We start from the raw sequence: 22,519 nt of genomic DNA, 5'->3' as shown, positions 1-22,519 counted from the left end.
AGCTTTCCCTTCTGAAGAGGTTCCTTCCTTTCCCACCCAAAAAAATCAAATCTCTGCAAAGCTTACAGCAGAGTGAAAAAAAACAAGTTCAAGTCGGGCTGACTGGAGGAAACGCATTACATTCTTACTCAACCCACTTGTATGTATTGTTTTAAAGAAAGAAAAAAAAAAGAACTTTGGGATCTTGGATGACAGTTTTTAAATGCAGAACGCCGCGTGAGAACCGAGCCTTCACGCTGGAAAGTATTACTCGGCGTTTGTTTTTCATCACACGGAAAGTCTGACATCGCCAGGTTGTGTTGTTCTGCGTTCCTTTGGGTTACGCGGTTGAGATCTGCTGTTGCTAATGAAGCCTCTCAGCGCTTGGGTATTGATCGGTCTTTTCTCGTTGTCAGGTAAGGTCCGGGTCTTGTTTTTGTTCATTTTGTGATGTTTTGACCTAATTATCACTTGTTTGAAATACTTTTTAAATGCGATAATTTGGAAAAGTTGGGCTATATGTATGGCTAGTATATTGTACTTGTAGACCATGTTTTGCTACAGTTAAAATTACCATACACATTATTTTGTAAAGGTTATTAATTGGAAATTATGATTATGATTATGATTATTATTATTATTATTATTATTATTATTATTATTATTATTAATAATAATAATAATAATAATAATAATAATAATAATAATAATAATAATAATAAACAGGACTCAAGATGACCAGACCTAAATCATTATTTTAACAACAGCGATTTTATTGAAACAGGAACAGTAAAGATGCTCAGAAGAATATGGTCTATATGTTAAGTTGCTACATTTTCTCAACCACGTGCTAAACTGTTTTTAAGTTATTGTCTGACTAATAACTAACAACAGCCCATATTGATCAGTCAAAAATGCGTAATTCCAAGCCGCTCAGATCCGCGTGTTATTTGTGAGTTCATACCAGTGCTGTATCAGTACTAGCCTTGCTAAATACTAATGCTAAACCTTAGCTTGCCATATGACTCCATGCACACTAGGACAGTTTGGCATAGTTCAGGCTTTTCAACTCACATCGCAATGCATTCTGGTAAGTGTAGTTCTGCTGTGAAAGGTACCTACTACAGGTAAAACATACCAGCATGCATTGGGGTGTGAGTTTAAAAGCCTGAACTGTCCCAAACTGTCCCAGTGTAACCCTAGCTAAACCCTTTCTTTGAATTGTCCCAAACTGTCCCAGTGTAACCCTAGCTAAACCCTTTCTCTGAACTGTCTCAAACTGTCCCAGTGTAACCCTAGCAAAACCCTTTCTCTGAATTGTCCCAAACTGTCCCAGTGTAACCCTAGCTAAACCCTTTCTCTGAATTGTCCCAAACTGTCCCAGTGTAACCCTAGCTAAACCCTTTCTCTGAACTTTCTCAAACTGTCCCAGTGTAACCCTAGCTAAACCCTTCCTCTGTACTGTCCCAAACTGTCCCAGTGTAACCCTAGCTAAACCCTTTCTCTGAACTGTCCCAAACTGTCCCAGTGTAACCCTAGCTATCCCCTTTCTCTGAACTGTCCCAAAGTGTAACCCTAGCTAAACCCTTTCTCTGAACTGTCCCAAACTGTCCCAGTGTAAACCTAGCTAAACCCTTTCTCTGAACTGTCCCAAACTGTCCCAGTGTAACCCTAGCTGAACCCTTTCTCTGAACTGTCCCAAACTGTCCCAGTGTAACCCTAGCTGATCCTTTTCTCTTTTCACGCAGGGGCTGCTTTAGACATCACCCTCATCTCTAACTCTGATGCCAGCTCAACACAGAACTTCTTCCTGTCCTGCGTCTCGGGGGAGCGGGAAGCCAGCAAGATGGAGCTGCAGATCAGGAAAGATAACGAGATCTTCATGGTCCCCAATCCGCCCCAGTTTCAGTTCATTCGGAGGAAGGATGAGGAGATGAGAGCCATGGGCTTCAGCAAGCCACTGGACAGGCAGGGCATCTTCTACTGCAAAGCCAAGAGGTCAGCCGAGCAGACGGAGGTGGTGCTCATCAACAACAACCCACAAGGTACTGCGCCCAGCAAGTGCTGTACAGCGCATTCAGTAGATACCCTTTTCAGCATCAGCAGCATTGACGCTGGTCCCCTGCATGTCCCTTCATGTGCAGTACAGCGCATTCAGTAAATACCCTTATCAGCATCAGCAGCATTGACGCTGGTCCCCTGCATGTCCCTTTTTTGCGTGTTTGTTTTTTATTTTTTTTATTTTCAAGCACCGCGATGAAAGACATGCTAAATGTCTTTCTTCAAGATTCCCTATTACTTCTGTTGTTAAGGTCAATTTCCAAAGGAATTCTGGTAGGTTAGTGTACCAGGAAGAGCAGCCCAAGCTTTACAAATATATGGGCTGGATATTGAAATAAAATACATCTGCATAACCCCCAATTGAACCCCCAAAGTATGGAAAGGTATTCCTCACAATGATCAAGAGGCCAGTAATAGAGGTCAGAAAAAATATGTAAAGCCTTCTTTTAGTTATAATGACTAAACAAAGCCAGTGTTATCACATCCCTTCTTGAAAACAGTCCATTTGAAAGCACACAGTACCTGGTTAGCAGCTGTGGAGCTGTTCAACAGACAGCCCTGCTTTCTACAGCACTATTCTACAAGGACTTCCTTTTGTTTTCAGCCAAATTTCAGCCAAAGAGCCTCTCGATCACAGCGAACAAGGGAGAGACGGTGCAGCTGGCTGTGAAGGTGCTCCAGTTCCAGGAAAGAGACATCATGTGGAAGTACAATGGTGAGTCAACACAGTGAGAGCCCGCTTTGCAGCACTGAGCTTCACTGCTGTCCATTGAGGGGGGAGAATTGAAGAATCAGGACTTAGGAAAACTGAGTTTCAACCACTTTCACAAAACTAATTTCATGGGCCTAACAATTAAATAAGAAAAATAAATAAATACATAATAATAATAATAATAATAATAATAATAATAATAATAATAATTATTATTATTATTATTATTATTATTATTATTATTATTATTATTATTATTAGTAGTAGTAGTAGTAGTGTTAGTATTCTTCTTTTCAGATTATATCCCATGCTTACTACTCTGTTGTGACTGATGCAGATGCTGTATATAGCGAGGACATGCATGCTCAAATGCCATTGTTATTCAGAACACCACTATAAACTGGAGCTGTGAGGTTTCTGCTGTTCTCTTCCAATCTGCATGTGACTCCTCCTGTCTCTGCTGACTCAAGCTTCAGTTTCAGTGAGTATATTAAAGAATCCCTTAGAAAAGCTTACCGCAGTAATCCTGCAGTTTCCCCATGTTTTTCCCCATGGTTGATCATGTTTTAATATGCTTTAGCATACCTCTCTGAGCTTTACAATGATTTCATATACTTTGCTTTCACTGTTCTTTATTACACTTTGCTGTGCTTTTACTCCAGGAAACTCTTATAAGGACTGTCTTAAGCAAGCTTTATGAACGGCAGATTTTGCCTTTGCGTTGCAGGTAACTACCATCACATGAGTCACGCTGGAGACATCGCTAACGACACCATAGTCCTGACAATGGAGGGAGTGAAGGAGGAGAACACAGGGGTCTATAGCGCCTGCTATCTGGCTGAAAGTCCCATCTTCAGTGTCTTTCTGAGACTAATAGTCAGAGGTAACCACCAAGTCTCTTTAAATCCCAACTTGAGTTTGGTCTAAAGGCTTTACCATGATGATTTTGAAATACTGGTATATTTCATGTAATACAATATAATTTCAACACACATGATACATATGAAAAGATAATATAAGTGCAAAACATTTATTATTAAACAATTTTGCACAAAAGGATTAAGTAACTATATATTATAGTATTCAAGACAATACAATACAATACACATTTCTATAGCACTGTTCATCACAAAAACCATTACATTAAAAACAGTCTAATACAACATTTAATAAAACAGAAAAAAGAAAATGTGTTCATAATTATAAAATTATACCATTTACCAGACAGCTGCTGAGCTGCGTAACTCTAATTCCAGTAAAGGTGTGCTTGTGTTTGATTCTAGAATTCCAGTAAAGGTGTGCTTGTGCTTGAGTCTTTAGTTCCAGTAAAGGTGTGCTTGTGTTTGAGTCTTTAGTTCCAGTAAAGGTGTGCTTGTGTTTGAGTCTTTAGTTCCAGTAAAGGTGTGCTTGTGTTTGAGTCTTTAGTTCCAGTAAAGGTGTGCTTGTGTTTGAGTCTTTAGTTCCAGTAAAGGTGTGTTTGTGTTTGAGTCTTTAGTTCCAGTAAAGGTGTGCTTGTGTTTGAGTCTTTAGTTCCAGTAAAGGTGTGCTTGTGTTTGAGTCTTTAGTTCCAGTAAAGGTGTGCTTGTGTTTGAGTCTTTAGTTCCAGTAAAGGTGTGCTTGTGTTTGATTATTTAGTTCCAGTAAAGGTGTGCTTGTGTTTGAGTCTTTAGTTCCAGTAAAGGTGTGCTTGTGTTTGAGTCTTTAGTTCCAGTAAAGGTGTGCTTGTGTTTGATTCTAGAATTCCAGTAAAGGTGTGCTTGTGTTTGAGTCTTTAGTTCCAGTAAAGGTGTGCTTGTGTTTGATTCTAGAATTCCAGTAAAGGTGTGCTTGTGTTTGAGTCTTTAGTTCCAGTAAAGGTGTGCTTGTGTTTGAGTCTTTAGTTCCAGTAAAGGTGTGCTTGTGTTTAATTGGCAGCATGTCAAGCTAAGAAGTGGGGCCCGCAGTGTGACCAGGACTGTCAGGAGTGCCTGAATGGGGGGGTCTGCCATGATAAAGAAGGGGACTGCATCTGTCCACCCGGCTTCATGGGGAGACGCTGTGAGACAGGTAAGAGGACAGAGACTAGGGGTCTTCATGGGGACACAACCAGTTACATAGTTACATTGTACTTCATGTGTAAAACACTTACCCTTACACTAACCCCAACCCCAACCCCAACCCTAACCCTTTTCTGATACAATTGTGTACTTAAATATATCATGCAATACGATTTCCACGTGAAGTACATTGTAACTATGCATAACAGCATTGTAATTATGTGTAAATACACATGTATTTACTATCTGACTACTCCCTGCAGCTTGCCGGGCAGGGATGTTTGGCCGTAACTGCCAGGAATCGTGCCGAGCGGAGATGGACTGCAGCGGGCTGACGTTCTGCCTCCCGGATCCGTACGGCTGCAGCTGTGCCAGTGGCTGGAACGGGCCGCAGTGCAGCACGGGTGAGTACCGGACAGCGAGGATCAGGCTGAGAAAACACAGCTCTGCCTCTGTGTACGGAGATGCAAGCAAACCCGCTAACCTGCAAGCATGCAAAACCTGCTGAATGTTTCAGCTTGTAGTTAGTTCTCTGGTTTTTATTCACCTTCGGATTTATCACAATACAAGGCAAGGGAAAGTCTGATTTATCCGCACCTGTTATTTAAGAAATGAATGAGGATATTTATTTTATGAATAGGATATAAAATAATAACATCCTACAATCCAATGGAAAATTACTTTGGAATACCTTTTTTTCTTGTGGTAAATAAAATAATTACTTGCAAATTGCATGAATTTGCATTATAAACTTTTTGTATTTTGTTACCGATAACAAGTAAAGAAATTAACAAACTTTATTAAGAAATAAACTCATTGACCGATTGCTTAATCTGAAAATCATTTCTGAAAACAGTTCTCTGTGCCGTAGTTCTATTAAGAGCCTGGTAGCTGTGCTGTTGTGTGCTGTTTGTTTTATTAATGCCCTCCTTTACCTGACTGTTGGAAAGGATGTTAACTCTGTTAATTGTCTCTCCCCTGTGAAGCTTGTGATAAAGAGTCCTATGGGCCCGGCTGTCAGCTGAAGTGCGAATGCAGAAATGGAGGGACCTGCAACCCATTTAGTGGCTGCCAGTGTCCCACAGGGTGGCGTGGGCAGCACTGTGAACAATCAGGCATGCAGCATTTTAAATCATCTCTCTCTCTTTCCATTCCAAGTGTTTGTCCGCTGAAACTGCTAGCCTTCTCTGCCCCAGTGCTACTGAGTTCTGCAATGCCACTGCTCTGAATGGAATCCTGTTCAAATTCCTGGTCTACATAATACTGATCGTAATACTGATTTAATCACTTAGATTTCACTTTTATTGATAATATAAAGTGCTAATGTAATACATGCTAATGTTATCAATGATTGCTTCTGCAATCCCAGTCATTCAAAAACTAGCATGAGTTTTTTTTTTTTTTTCTTCCCAGATGGCGTCCCCCAGATCTTAGACAATCCCAGTAACCTGGAGTGGAACTTGAACTCCAGCCCCAAGATCACCTGCTCTGCGTCGGGGAACCCTCTGCCAGGGCACGGCAGCATTGAGCTGAGAAAGCTTGATGGTGCTGTCCTGAAGGTGAGAGTGAGGGGTAGATTACGTAAAGTATCACAGTTCATCAATACAAGCCAGATTGTTACACCCTTAGCGCTAACGCTGTCCTTCTTCCTGCAGGCCACCAGCACCACCATGGAGTCCAACAAGAGCTCTGCGCTGTTCGAGATCAAGAGGCTGTCGAAGGAGCACGGGGGGCTGTGGGAGTGCCGCGTCTCCACCAACGGGGGGCAGGATTCACGCAAGTTCAACCTGACTGTGAAGAGTAAGAGAGGAGACAAAATACCAATTCTAAACGATCTCAGGATCGAGTCGAGATCACGATATAAACAATCTTTTAATACGCCGCGATGGAAGTGCAGTATCAGTGTTAATGCATTATTCTGTTGATACTGCTTCTGTTGATGAGATCTCACCTAGTTTAACTCGCTTTGAGATGGCTATGGGGAAAACAATCTGATTGCTTGATTGAACACGATTCAAACCATTTTAAAGCCTTTGCCATAGAAATAAAAACAATAACGCTTGAGCCAGACTGCCCTTGAATTGCATCTAAAAGAGGTTCCAGGCTGGATTGCGTTGAGTTTGAGACACTCTCTGCTTGTCCTCACAGCGCCGCCCTCCCCCAACACCCCTCCCAAGCTGCTGGAGAGGAGGAGCAAGCAGCTGGTGGTCCTGCCTGCAGAGACCTTCCAAGGAGACGGGCCCATCATCTCCACTAAGCTCCTCTACAAACCCAAGGACAGCGGGGCCCCGTGGTCCTCCATCATAGGTGAGGATGGCAGGCAGGCTGAGTGACTGAGTGCCCTGCGCTTTTGAGTTTCCTTGGGGTCTCTGCCCCTACTAGGAGTGCTCATTCCAGCTGCAGGTATAGAAGAGAGAAACCAAAGAAAGATTGAGCTCAGGTATGTCCAATAACGGTCCTGAAGGGCTGTTCCAATCCAGATTTAACAGGTAAACTAAGAGAATGAACTACTTCAGGGTCTGGAAAGAAGACCAGGACTGGAAGGGCCAGCTTTGGCCACCCCTGATTTATCGCCTGCAGATGGTTGAAGCCACGATGAGCCTTAAAGCACAAATTATGAGAACCAAAAACTACTCATTCATAAAAGGCAGCAGTGGAGTCCTAGGTTAGATCAAGATGACAACTGTGTAACCTACAAATACTGAAATAACTTCAATGCTTTTCCCTGGCAGCTGAACTCTAGGTGCTATTTCTGAGGTTTCAAGCCTACAGTGTGTTTGATTGCTTTCCTCTTCTCCCTCTGCAGTCGACAACGAGCCCACCACTCTAGTGAACCTCAAGCCCTCCACCAGCTACCAGGTGCGCGTCCAGCTCACCCGTCCTGGAGAGGGGGGGGAGGGGTCTGAAGGACCTGAGGCCAACCTGGAAACTGACTGTCCAGGTAACTGCCTGAACTAATCCTGTCCTGATCTCAGAGCGAGGGTCGGCTGTCCATATGAAGCAGTCAGAAAACATAGAGTACACTTGTAGGCAACACATACTACCCATGCTGGTGTACTCCTGACATATTGTTGCCCATTATTTGGTGCCTCCACCTGCCAAGTCTAATGCTTTGTACTTGAGGTCCTGTGTCTTCATATCCATGTTTACGTGTTGCCCTTTGCCCCCCAGAACCCACAGTCCAGCCGTTCATCGAGTTCACCTCAGTGGAAAGCAGGAACACCCTGTCGGTGAGCTGGGGTATCCCCCTGGCACACGGCAATGGCAACGGCTTCGTGGTCCGTCTCTTCAGCTCCTCCAACGTCCTGCTGAAGGAGGTGGAAGTCCCCTCCTTGCTCATCCGCACCGCCAAGATCCCAGACCTGGAGTTCAAGCGGGACTACCGAGTGGAGGTGATGATGGTCAACTGCGGGAGCCTGGGGCCGCCATCCGAGCCGTACCCTGTGCGCATCACCAGCCAGGGTAACTGCCAGCACTGCACCAAAGACAGAACTAATGTGACTGTGACAAGATTCTGAGCCCGCGGGCTCTTTATATTTCACATGCAGAAGCTAATATGGTCCTGAACTAATACAGTTTGGGATTTTTAAAGTCAGTATTGGCCAGTGCAATTGTAATACAGTTATTTGTGTATCTCAGAGCTGATGTGACAGCCTGCCCACTACTGCGATCCGTTAATTCTAAGTCATAGACACACAGTTCAGCTAGTGTACATTCACTTCTGCAGTTTCTTCAACCTCTTACTTACACTGCAGTTGAAAGTATGTCTTGAGCTTTGAGTACCATTCCAGACCCTGATGTGTGTGCTGTCTCTGCCCCACCCAGGCCCCACGTCCCCACGCAACGTCCAGGCCACCCCTCAGTCCATCAGCGTGGTGCGGCTGACATGGCAGCCCCCCGTGGACCCCAACGGGGGCATTGTGAAATACATCATCGAGTACAAGCAGGTCGGCACGGGCAGTCTGCACCAGTGGGTCGACACCGACGACGGCAACAAGACCAGCAAGGACGTGATGTCCCTCAACGGCAGCACCCACTACCAGTTCCGGGTCCGAGCCAACTCCAAGGTGCCGGGGGAGTGGAGCGCCCCTGTCACTGTCTGGACGATGGGGGACGGTGGGTGTGGCTCAGTGCATTGCACACTTACTGTGTTTGTGAATGGCCCTGGCAATGAGGAGATTGCAGAGGAGCCAGTCCTGACCTGAGAAGGATTTATTCAAACTGGGACTGGATATTGTTTGGGCATTTATTGGTTATTATATATATATATATATATATATATATATATATATATATATATATATATATATATATATATATATATATATATATAACATGAGTACTTATTGTCACAATGCCTTCTTTTTCATGTTCCCATTACATTGTGCAGTTTCATCTAATAATTGCCCCTTCTCTGATTCTCTTTCCATCCCCTCCCAGGACCCCTGAGTTTCACCCCGACCACACAGAAGGTGCAGGGGCTGCCCGGGGGCAATGACCAGCAACTGATCCTGGCCATCGTGGGCTCGGTTTCGGCCACCTGCCTGACCATCGTGCTGGCCCTGCTCACGCTCTTCTGCATCCGCAGGAACCTCTGCCACCAGCGCCGCACCTTCACCTACCAGTCTGGATCTGTGAGTGTGTCCCAGTGGTCAGCCGCCCCGCATGGGGAGAGCAGCTACTACAGCACTGCAGACAGGCAGAGTCGCTGCAGACTGAACTGAAGGAACAACGCCCTGCTAGAATATGTGTTAAACAAGTATAGTTGATGCTAACAGGTTCCAATGGGGGCTGGATTTGTAATCTGACCTGTGTTGAGAGGTGCCCTTGGTTTCTAATCTGACCTGTGTTGAGAGGTGCCCTTGATTTATAATCTGACCTGTGTTGAGAGGTGCCCTTGGTTTCCAATCTGACGTGTGTTAAGAGGTGTCCTTGGTTTCTAATCTGACCTTTGTTAAGAGGTGTCCTTGATTTCTAATCTGACCTGTGTTAAGAGGTGTCCTTGATTTCTAATCTGACCTGTGTTGAGAGGTGCCTTTGATTTCTAATCTGACCTGTGTTAAGAGAAGCCCTTGCTAATGCGTGAGTCTCCACCCAGGGCGAGGAGACCATCCTGCAATTTAACTCAGGGACTCTGACCCTGACCCGTCGCCCCAAACCGCAGTCCGAGCCCCTGACCTACCCCATCCTGGAGTGGGACGACATCAAGTTCGAGGACGTGATCGGGGAGGGCAACTTTGGACAAGTCATCAAGGCCATGATCAAGAAGGACGGCAACAAGATCAGCGCCGCCATCAAAATGTTAAAAGGTCAGGGCATGAGCGACCTGAAAGGGGAGGCTGGAGTTTCTCTCTTTGTGATCAACATGTTCTAAGCCGTTTTCCCATGCTTTTCCCATGGTTATACTCTGCATTTACCAGAGATGACCCTGGTTTGCCATGCTTATTAATATGCTTTACTATACCTTGCTATTCTTTACAATGCTTAGCTATGTTTTCCCAAGCTTTCTGTGCTTTATTACACTTTGCTATGCTTTTACTGTGGTACATTTTTATAAGGGATTACAGAGTGCTGGGAAGCCAACAAATGGTTTTTTTTTATGTGTAATTAACTGAAGGCAGGGCTTATTACTGAGTCTTTTGGAACCACAGCCCTCATCAGCTTTCCTATCAGTAACACAAGCACAAAAAACCCAACTGTTTGGTTTTCTCTCCCCCTAGAGTTTGCCTCGGAGAATGACCACAGGGATTTTGCAGGAGAGCTGGAGGTCCTGTGTAAACTGGGGCAGCACCCGAACATCATCAATCTGATCGGAGCCTGCGAGAACCGGGGTGAGCCGTCTGTCTGTCTGTCTGTCTGTCTGTCTGCAAAAATAGCAACTGCTGAATTTTCTTTTCTACTAAGTGACTTTGTGAAAAGATAGTCTTAGTCTTAGTTTCCAAGTCATTAAAAAAGTCATTTTTAAAAGTATTTATATATATATATATATATATATATATATATATATATATATATATATATATATATATATATGCGGTATGCAACAAGATGATGAAAACCTGAAAACTGAGCAAACAGCGCCTTCTAGTGGAGAGACAATTACATATTTCTCCTCTGTTGGACTGCAGTGTGTTGGCTGCTCCCTCACTCTGGAGCAGCATGGATTTAGTAGATATGTTGCTTGATGCTTGCTTGTTTGTTTGTTTGTTTTTTGTACTTTTTTAAAGTTTCGTGAATAGTGCCCATTTTTTACATTGGAAATAGTTCTATTTTCCTACTTGCAAAAAGTCATTATTTAAAAAAAAAAAAAAAAAAAAAAGACATTTTCACTTCTGTTAATGTGAATTCAGAACCTTATAAAAGTTTCCCCTGTTAAAAGCGCAGCAAAACCCAGAGAGGTAAGGTAAAGCATATTACAAAACATGGCAAACCATTATAAACTATAGTACAGTAAATGCATAGTATAAGCATGGGAAAACTTTAAAAATACCACGCAGATTTCCCAGAGTAACCCTTTCTAAGGGTGAAGGCAGCGTGACTAGTGTGTCCCTCTCCAGGTTACCTGTACATCGCCATCGAGTTTGCCCCCTTCGGAAACCTGCTGGACTTCCTGCGGAAGAGCCGCGTGCTGGAGACGGACCCGGCGTTCGCCAAGGAGCACGGCACGGCCTCCACGCTCACCTCCCAGCAGCTGCTGCAGTTCGCAGCCGACGTGGCCACGGGAATGCAGTACCTCAGCGAGAAACAGGTGGGCACGCAACCCCCAGCCACGGAGTCCTGAATCTGAAGGGACCGGAACACGACGAAAATATACATGTTCTTAAATAAGAATTATTACACATGTTCTTAAACAACGTATGGGAACTGTGCTGCGGCTGGACTACCCCGCTGATAACACGTTCATTAAGGGGTTTATTCCACCTGCATAGTCGTGTGTCGCGTTGCTTGTGTGTTCGGATGTAAAATGCCATTGAGTTTCCAGCATTCTCTTCGACGTGCCGTAACAGTTTTGTTTCTGTTTTTAAAGTTCATTCACAGAGATCTGGCTGCAAGAAACGTGTTAGTCGGGGAAAATCTGACAGCTAAAATAGCAGATTTTGGACTTTCCAGGGGAGAAGAAGTGTATGTCAAAAAGACTATGGTGGGTATTTTTCATGCATTTAGAATTGTACTGTAAGCACAGCATACATCTTTAGATGGGTTATGCTAAATGGAAACACAGTATTTTTAATATACTGTAGTGTATGAATTACAAAGAAAACCTTTTTTCTTCTATTTTCTTCCTTCAGTTCTTTCTTTCAAACAGAGTAAACATTGATGAGATGTCAGGGCTGCAGTTCACCACAGCTTCATGTTTTCATGTCTGCTGCGGTTGTGAGTTACAGCCCTGATCTCAAAATACTCACAGGAAGTTGGGGCTGTACTGTAAGCTAGTGATCCCAGCCTGTCTTGCCAATCTCCAATGCAATTAACTCTTGTGTGATCAGGCCCTGGTTACACAGTGTATAGAACACGCTATTTATATAAACTAGTATGGGTATGAAATCCTAATTCATTTATTCTTCATGTTTAAATTCTCTTTGTATCATTTTCTGTGTCAGTTGTCACATCCTGGTGGAATAGAATTTGGAAATAAATCCGAAGCCATGGTATTCATTGTCATATACTTGTACTTGCTAGAACCAAAGTCATTGTATTTTATCTTGCTCTTAATTGTATTATTACTTGTACTGTGATTCTTGAAATGTATTTTTGTTTATGACTGTAAGTTGCCCTGGATAAGGGCGTCTGCTAAGAAATAAATAATAATAATAATAATAATAATAATAATAATAATAATAATAATAATAATAATCACAGTCAACACAAAAAACACGTAAAGACCCTGTAGTAGTACTAGTAGTGTTAACCTCGTTTAAAACAACACTCTTTATTATATTATTATATTCAGGTTCAATATTGAACCTCTGGCTAGGCTGTTCAAGGCAACAGGTGTAGCTCCTCTAAGTATGTTAATCATTTTTTAAATGATTTTATTGGAGGATTTAAACTTTAAGAACGAGTCCAGTGACACCTCCTTTATTTTCCAGGGAAGACTGCCAGTGCGATGGATGGCAATCGAGTCTCTAAACTACAGCGTCTATACGACAAAGAGTGATGTGTAAGTAGCTCTTTCTGTCTGTGGTGCAGGTAGATGCAAGCTGATATATACAGCATGAGAGATCATCGTTTAGCCAATTGATAGAACGTTCATTCTTTGTTTTAGACTGCTTACATCTTTCTTTCTCTCGTTCATTTAACTAGACCTCTCGGTCTCCGCAGCCGTACCATAGGTGTAATTTACATGGGGGCGTGGCCCCCTCACATTGCAGCAGTATTAAAAATGGTATTTCTCAATAATAATAATTCCTATAATTACTAGTCAGGACAGCGTTTTCCATTCGGAGCCAGTGGAAACGGCAATCGACTGAGACAGCGTTGGCGCACAATGCATTATGGGTGATCGATACAAAGATTTTCTATTTGAACACTGGGATCTTATTGTTGTAGAGTGGATGTGAAATACCCCCTCCTGTCCTCTTATACTGCCTTGCTGGGTAGTATATATATATATATATATATATATATATATATATATATATATATATATATATATATATATATATAATATATATATACACACACACACACACACACACACACACACACACACACACACACACACACACACACAGTGGTTTGCAGAAGTATTCACCCCCTACCAATAATGTCACATTTTGTTGAATTACAAATAATGTATGCACAGTTTTTCAAACAAACTTGTTTTATTCAAAGCTGTAATGGTTAAACTAAACACTGTTATAATGAGGAGGAGGTTAAATGTCAGCAAAACTTGCAAAGACAATGTACAAAATGAAATTTACTGGTTGCATAAGTATTCAGCCCCTTAAGTCAGTACCTGGTAGAAGCACCTTTTGCAGCAATTACTGCTATGAGTCTTTTTGGATAGGTCTCTACTAGCTTTGCACAGTAGGATGGTGACATTTTTCTTCATGGTGAAATTGCTCCAGTTTTGATAAGTTTGTTGGGGATCGTCAATGGACTGCAATCTTCAAGTCGCGCCATAAATTTTCGATTGGACTTTGACTGGGCCACTCAAGAACATTAATTCTCTTCTTGTTCAACCACTCCAATGTGGCTTTGGCTTTGTGCTTCGGGTCATTGTCCTGCTGAAATGTGAATTTCCTTCTCAGTTTCAGTCTTGGCTGACTCAAACAGGTTTTCCTCAAGGATTCGCCTGTACTTTGCGCCATCCATTCTCAACTGTATCCTGACAAGCTTCCCAGTCCCTGCTGAAGAGAAGCATCCCCATAACATGATGCTGCCACCACCATGCTTGACAGTTGGGATGGTGTTGACTGAGTAATGTGCAGTGTTGGGCTTGCGCCAGACGTAACGCTTGGAATTTAAAAGTTCAATTTTTGTCTCGACTGACAACAAAACCTTTTTCCACATGTCTGCAGTATCATCTACATGCTTTTTCACAAACTCCATACGTGCTTTAAGATGAGGCTTTTTGAGTAATGGCTTCTTTCTTGCCACCTGTCCATACAGACCAGCTTTGTGTAGGGACTGGCTTATTGTTGATGTGTGAACACTGACTCCCATCTCAGACACAGAACTTTGCAGATCTCTCAAGGTCATTGTTGGCTTCAGAGTGACATCCTGAACCAGTTTCCTGCTTTCCTGGCTGCTCAGTTTGGGAGGGCGACCTGATCTGGGTAGTGTCTCGGTGGTATGATGCATCTTCACTGTGCTGAGAGGGATAATCAGCACCTTTGAAATCTTCTTGTACCCTTCTCCTGCTCTGTGCTTCTCTACCACTTTATCCCTGACTGTTTCAAAAGCTCCTTAGTCTTCATGGTTGCTTTGTTGGATCACTATGTGAGTTGCAGCTTGAAAGTCTTTATATATCTGAGGGAAATTATCTACAAGTTAAACCACTTTGAGTACACACAGGCTGAAACCATTTCACTAATTTTGTGACCTTTCAAACAAAACATTTCCACCTGAGCTGATTTAGGGCTGCAGTAGCAAAGGGGTTGAATACTTATGCAGCTGAGATTAATCTTACTTATTTATGTTCTATATGCATTTGTTTAACTTTGTATAGAGTAGTTTGTATTGATTCTACATGTAAAGTCTAATTTGAAAGTGTCGTGGAGTATGCTCAAGTGCCAACAAAATATGAATACTTCTGCAAACCACTGTGTGATTTTTTTTTTTCTCACAGTTTTATTTGCAGAGTAACTGCACTTCTCACCCAGTAAGGCACTCTCAGAGGCCGTGGCTGGTAGCCTGGTCAGTGGCTGAGCGGAGAATTGAACCCCAGCTCTTCTGGGCGCCAGTACTGAATGCCCTCTTTTGTATGTTTCAGGGTATTTTTTTTTTTATCCATGATCTATACCAGGAAACATGCTTTATACCAATAAATCAATAAGTAAATAAAGCCAGTGAAAGAGACCTCCATTGTTTATAGACGTGACACTTCATTAACATGTTAATATTAAATCCGCCCTGGACCTCCCTGCTTCTCCTGCTGATACAAGTCTGCTACTTGAGAGATACCATTTACCAGGAAGCAAGCATGAGAGACAGCCGCAGCTAGGTGTTCAGAAACAAGTCTATTTATACTGTGTTGTGAGCTGTGTGTGCAACTCAGAACAGAGGAAGTGGGAAAAAAAACCCAAAAGATAAGGCTTGGTCAGGACAGCGAGTCCAGCCAAGTTAGAGAAATAACAACTCTGTATCAGGACTCGGATACAGCTATTCCACATGGTGAAGCGACTTTACTGCTGTGTTTGTGATCTAGACATTCTACTGTCAACAAGCAAGCAAACAGACAACATGTTAATATCATAATTGGAGTCATTAGTTAAGGGAAAACACCTGTTTTGTGATTGATGGCACGTTTATGGCATCTTCTGTGTCTATTACAGCCATCAAGTGATGAATAATAACTCTATAAACATGCAGTGACTGTGTTACTGCTGGGAGATTAAAAGCACAGCTAAAGAAACACAAAAAAATCAAGACTGAGGTTGATTTGTTTTTGTTTGTCCTGTGGGGTACAGTATGTGTGTAAGATAGGGTTAGAATTCTATATACTGCCAGTCATGTTGAGTCAAGAATGGAAGGGGAAGCGTTTAAGGAAACAGCCTTCTGCACATGTAACATTTTAACACAATCTTTGAAAATGTTTTATTATCTATTATTATTTTGAATTCAGGGTATGTGCATTTTCTTTAATTTTAAATACTTGTATTTTCTTTCTCAGGTGGTCTTTCGGAGTGCTGCTGTGGGAGATTGTAAGTCTAGGTAAGCACATTTCTAGCTTCCTTTCAGACCCCAGCAGTGAACCCATGAGACACTCACACTCACATGCCTGGGGTCACAGCCCAGTGAGTGAGGTGCGAGACAGACACTCACACTCACATGCCTGGGGTCACAGCCCAGTGAGTGAGGTGCGAGACAGACACTCACACTCACACGCCTGGGGTCACAGTCCAGTGAGTGAGGTGCGAGACAGACACTCACACTCACATGCCTGGGGTCACAGTCCAGTGAGTGAGGTGCGAGACAAACACACACACTCACATGCCTGGGGTCACAGCCCAGTGAGTGAGGTGCGAGACAGACACTCACACTCACATGCCTGGGGTCACAGTCCAGTGAGTGAGGTGCGAGACAGACACTCACACTCACATGCCTGGGGTCACAGTCCAGTGAGTGAGGTGCGAGACAAACACTCACACTCACATGCCTGGGGTCACAGTTACTCACCAGCGCCAATCACACCCATCAGCTCACTGCCGTCTAAAAAAAATTTAACGTGGTATGGATATCTGGAAAATAAATGCAGATGGTCTCTGCACCCCAAAAATTACTTCTCAACATAAAATCATGTATTTTCCAGTTCAGCCGTGTCTCTAATTATGAAATTGAACCCACTGATTCATTGACCCCCATAAAGCACTTGGATCATTTAACTGTAGCTGTAGGACTAGACCAGCCCACCTGGATGGAGCTGCCTGCATCTGCAGTCCTGTAGAGTAGGTCTCATTTGGCACTGGGCTGGCTGTGGAGTGGTGGCGAGTGTTTAAACCCTTTGGTCCTGTCCTGCTTCAGGTGGAACTCCCTACTGCGGGATGACCTGCGCTGAGCTCTATGAGAAATTACCACAAAGCTATAGGATGGAGAAGCCAAGGAACTGTGATGATGAGGTGTAAGTACAGTACAGCAGTGATCATCTCTATTGTGTGCTTGTTTATTCATGGTTCCAGTTTCAAGTGTGTCCGTGTCACTGGTGTGGGCAGCAGCCAGTCGCCATGCTGCGGGGTGTCTAGGTATTCAGCAAGCAAAGCAGTGTCATACACCTGTGAGCACCGTGATTGGCTGGGAATGATGGTAATGCGTTTGTAACTGCAGATACGAGCTGATGAGGCAGTGCTGGAGAGACCGCCCCTACGAGAGGCCCACCTTCGCTCAGATCTCAGTGCAGCTCAACAGAATGCTGGAGGCTAGAAAGGTATGCAAGATACACAGGACATATATCGCAGATGTCAGTATGCATAGGTAGATTGTAAATTTATCCCAGTTATATTCTTCACTATTTTGCACATTTATATATATATATTGGTATACAGATATATTTCCAAAACGCATCAGGTTTAAACATGTAATGTTTACACAGTAGCGCAAGTCTATTGCATTCACTTGACCATGTAGATGCGTATTACACTCACGGGGTTTGAGCTCAGAGCGAAACATGGGCCGTGCCTTTTCACATGTTTCACATTTCACTGAAACACAAACATCACAGGAACCTTGGGTGAAATGAGATGCATTTTCAGACAGAGCCTCCATTTTGGTTGCCATATATCATGGGGTGCCCTTGAGAACGAACGCTGGCAAGCTATCAGGGCTGTGCAGGCAGGCAGGAAGCTAACCCGGATACATTCATTATTTAAGATGTACAGCATTTCATACAGGATGTACAGATATAATATTGGTATATCATTGATATGCCCTATATGGGAAGTTGGCTCTTGAGCAAAACATTATTATATATAATTTTATTTCGATTTTCTAAAACTCGGTTAGCTTACTGTAAAAACATAAATCTGTAGGAAAGGTCAGTGAAAGAGTAGGGAAGGCATAGTAAAGCAGTGGTGAGCATGAATAATCACCAGAGTACAGTAAAGCCTGATAAAAAAAGCACATGGCAACGCACTGTAAATTCACATTATAAGCATAGGAAAAACACAAAAAGTTGCAGTTGTGCAGAGCTCCATGTTTAGATGGGCATACCTTGTGCTGTCAGACCTCATACCTGTTCTCTGTCCCCCCACACTGCAGGCCTACGTGAACATGGCTCTGTTTGAGAACTTCACCTACGCTGGAATCGATGCCACCGCAGAGGAGGCCTGACCTGGGTCCCACTGGACTCCTCCAGATAATCCCAAACATTTAAACCAGGAGCTGACCACTGCCATGCTGCTGGATCCTCGAGAGGCGATAAGAAAAAAAAAAAAGACTCAAAAAGACTGAACTTTATGATGTGTTGAAAAGACTGTTAGAGACGGTGCTGAAGAAGAAAATGGAGTTCCTTTATCTGCTAGTGGCGCAGCGAGCCATTCTTAATCGATGGAGCGTGATGCTTCCTGTCATGAGATATCGGGATAGAGGAGTGTATCGTGATACATGACTAAAAGCAATAAGATACTTGTAATCCACCAAAGGGTATCTGATTGATGAAGATATAAAGAAAAGTGATTTATAGCTATTGTAAGAATACATGTCCGTCACATCCCATCATTAATGATCGTTTGATCTTATTACATAGAAAGTAGCCCACCAGGAACATGACACGCATGGCAATATATATCACACCAGGACTGTATTGTTACACCCCTGTCTGCTGCATTTGTAAACTAGAAGAACTTACAAACTAGGAGAACTACTGCAGAATAAAGTGACGGTGGACTGAGAAAGGAATAAGACACCACAAAAGGGGTCTGTATTCTCTTCTGCATGTGGCTGGACCTGCTGTGGACTGGAGTCTGTTTGTGTGTGTGCAGGTTAACTGGAATGGAGCACTGCAAGGTCCAGTCTTTCTTTCCATGGTTATAGAGAACAGCCAGTGTAACTGGAGTGAATGATGTTGAGGCACTTAATGACCTGCTTGGTGTACTGTAGGGCACCCAGCTGCAGGGCTCTCTTGTGTAAGAGTAACAGACGTAACCCTTGTACTGTATCTAACTGTAGCATCTGTGTATCCAAGATACAATTCACTAACAATGTTAAACGTCTTGCACCGACATTCACATAAAAGAGACGTATACTTAAGGTGTGTTTTATCATTTAAAAAACCAGACTTGCAAGTAAAACAAGCCTGTGATGACAGGACGAATCACATTTAAAGATATTATTTGGGTTATTAACTGGCACAGCTTTACTTTAACGTACCACCATGTGTCTTAGTAAATCCGCAGTGCGTGGCCCAGTTGTGACATGTATATACACTGAATAAACAGAAATGCATCCAGACTGTAAAAGGTTAATGGGAGAACTCGCTGTGGATGTTTTCTCATAACAAGCCTCCCCCCCCCCCCCCCCGATTGCTCAAGTGTCAAGTGCATAAGAACACGTTTCAAACTTTAAGAAGCGTGCGGTCTGTGAGTTGTGAACACTTTCCTCTGCTGTGCCTCGCTGATCTGCCACAGCGTTTCCTCACTCCCAGGGGTGCTCTCTGAAGCAAATCCAGATAGAGAAGCGCAGCGAGGTTCAGTCCACAGCCTCTCCCCTAACTCTCAGAGCAGGCTCAGGGTCCTACAGCTTCACAGCCTCTCCCCTAACTCTCAGAGCAGGCTCAGGGTCCTACAGCTTCACAGCCTCTCCCCTAACTCTCAGGGCAGGCTCAGGGTCCTACAGCTTCACAGCCTCTATCCTAACTCTCAGGGCAGGCTCAGGGTCCTACAGCTTCACAGCCTCTCCCCTAACTCTCAGGGCAGGCTCAGGGTCCTACAGCTTCACAGCCTCTATCCTAACTCTCAGGACAGGCTCAGGGTCCTACAGCTTCACAGCCTCTCCCCTAACTCTCAGAGCAGGCTCAGGGTCCTACAGCTTCACAGCCTCTCCCCTAACTCTCAGGACAGGCTCAGGGTCCTACAGCTTCACAGCCTCTATCCTAACTCTCAGAGCAGGCTCAGGGTCCTACAGCTTCACAGCCTCTCCCCTAACTCTCAGGACAGGCTCAGGGTCCTACAGCTTCACAGCCTCTCCCCTAACTCTCAGGACAGGCTCAGGGTCCTACAGCTTCACAGCCTCTCCCCTAACTCTCAGGACAGGCTCAGGGTCCTACAGCTTCACAGCCTCTCTCCTAACTCTCAGAGCAGGCTCAGGGTCCTACAGCTTCACAGCCTCTATCCTAACTCTCAGGACAGGCTCAGGGTCCTACAGCTTCACAGCCTCTCCCCTAACTCTCAGGACAGGCTCAGGGTCCTACAGCTTCACAGCCTCTCCCCTAACTCTCAGAGCAGGCTCAGGGTCCTACAGCTTCACAGCCTCTATCCTAACTCTCAGGACAGACTCAGGGTCCTACAGCTTCACAGCCTCTCCCCTAACTCTCAGGACAGGCTCAGGGTCCTACAGCTTCACAGCCTCTCCCCTAACTCTCAGGACAGGCTCAGGGTCCTACAGCTTCACAGCCTCTCCCCTAACTCTCAGGACAGGCTCAGGGTCCTACAGCTTCACAGCCTCTCCCCTAACTCTCAGAGCAGGCTCAGGGTCCTACAGCTTCACAGCCTCTCCCCTAACTCTCAGGGCAGGCTCAGGGTCCTACAGCTTCACAGCCTCTATCCTAACTCTCAGGGCAGGCTCAGGGTCCTACAGCTTCACAGCCTCTCCCCTAACGCCCAGGACAGGCCCAGGGTCCTACAGCTTCACAGCCTCTATCCTAACTCTCAGGGCAGGCTCAGGGTCCTACAGCTTCACAGCCTCTCCCCTAACTCCCAGGACAGGCCCAGGGTCCTACAGCTTCACAGTCTCTCCCCTAACTCTCAGGACAGGCTCAGGGTCCTACAGCTTCACAGCCTCTCCCCTAACTCTCAGGGCAGGATCCAGGTCCTACAGCTTCACAGCCCAAGTGTTTGGCCCCTGCTTACAGCTGGTGTTCCCCTCCCTCCCCAGCAGACACTGCCAGTAAATGCCCCTGTTTTGAGACACTTGCTTATAAAGGTTTACTGCGGTGTACCAGAGCCTACAAAAGCATGGTAAAATACAGATAAGCGGAGAAGTATGGTAAAAACAGACATGGTAAACCACAGTAAATGCATACGGGAAGCATGGTGACTACAAAATGACCAAGCAAGAGTGCCTGTAATGTGGGGAACTACTGTAGCCTTCTAAAAGAATTACTTTTCAATGAAGACATTTACATTGTGGCAGAATTGGTAAAGGAAACGTATCTAACTAGTTTTATGTTAAAACGCTCTTGCAGGTATGAAATGTGGGCATTCTCCAAATCTACAATATTGGCTATTGTTTTCACTCAATGATTCAATTTTGCAGTGCTCTCTGTTTGGAATCTATTTATTTTTTCATGACTAAATCTGGTCTGTGTTGATATCCCTACATCCTATGGTATGGTTACCGTGGTAACCTACTAAATCTACTGAAGCGGGCAGCATGATTCTACACTGCAAACTTTAAGCAATCATATAAACACAATTCTTCACTATAGAAAAAAAGTGCCCAGTCTACTCTAGTCTAATTTACTCCAAAAAGCAATAGTATTTCATGCACAGCATGTCGTTTTTGTATATAACTTTTGTTTCCTCTTTTTACATCAAGTTCAATAATAATAATAATAATAATAATAATAATAATAATAATAATAATAATAATAATAATAATTGTATGAAATCAAACCACACATGTGAGTTTCATTTCTGCATTTCTGTCAATAAAATAGTGCCACACCTGGGGTCTTAGTTAGCAATTTTAGATTCGGCAACGTTTATATCACTTAATACAGAGATGGAAATGAGACTCCCATTGCATAGAAGTTGGATCCGTTTCTGGTTTTACTATGAGTTTAATAAAACAGACCTGAGCTTGTTACCTGTACACTGCGGCTAATCAAGCACATATTAAAACCTGGAATGGGAGACGCTTCTATACAATAGGAGTCTTATTGCCATCCCTGGAATAGACTCTACTTGTGCAACAGATTCTGTAACATCTTGACCAACATCATTTTAAATTAAAAACTGTTAAAAAAAATAATTGATAATAATAATAATAATAATAATAATAATAATAATAATAATAATAATAATAATAATAATCAGAATTGAAGAACATTTTAAACTGTAGTTATGTTGTCTGCAACAAAATAAAGACGGAACCAAAAAAGCTCCTGCAACTTGAGAGATAAGCATTCGTATCACCCTGTCTGTTTACCTAGCAGTAAATCAGGTGCACTTTCATTTCTTTGTTTTTCTGTTTTGCTGTGCCCTGTCACCCTGCTCGCTGTCTGTGTGGTGAGCTGGTAAGGGGTTAGCTGTGGGGCCCTCACTGGGGAGCTGGCTCAATCCTCCAGCCACACACTTCCTGATCAGCCAGGCTGAGCCTTGTGAGATAGTACTCACTTTCAGAGGGTCTCACA

General features: G+C 43.6%; 1 protein-coding gene across 1 annotated transcript; it reads left to right on the top strand.

Annotated features, from left to right (window-relative positions):
• On the top strand, positions 1-19,197 carry LOC117416718 (tyrosine-protein kinase receptor Tie-1-like). The gene is made up of 23 exons (XM_059035186.1): positions 1-395; positions 1,728-2,024; positions 2,645-2,755; positions 3,480-3,635; positions 4,667-4,798; positions 5,052-5,192; positions 5,775-5,903; positions 6,202-6,347; positions 6,444-6,588; positions 6,937-7,095; positions 7,595-7,729; positions 7,960-8,250; positions 8,614-8,904; positions 9,229-9,422; positions 9,887-10,097; positions 10,509-10,619; positions 11,346-11,536; positions 11,816-11,929; positions 12,879-12,949; positions 16,127-16,167; positions 16,978-17,074; positions 17,278-17,377; positions 18,208-19,197. Exons 1-23 carry the CDS (start codon positions 347-349, stop codon positions 18,277-18,279), a joined length of 3,384 nt encoding a protein of 1,127 aa, XP_058891169.1. The 5' UTR covers positions 1-346; the 3' UTR covers positions 18,280-19,197.
• The last annotated feature ends 3,322 nt before the right edge of the window (positions 19,198-22,519 follow it).

The sequence above is a fragment of the Acipenser ruthenus genome, chromosome 12 (assembly GCF_902713425.1).
Source record: "Acipenser ruthenus chromosome 12, fAciRut3.2 maternal haplotype, whole genome shotgun sequence".
In the NCBI taxonomy this organism is placed as follows: Eukaryota; Metazoa; Chordata; class Actinopteri; order Acipenseriformes; family Acipenseridae; genus Acipenser; species Acipenser ruthenus.
This window is presented reverse-complemented; position numbering and strand designations above follow the sequence as displayed.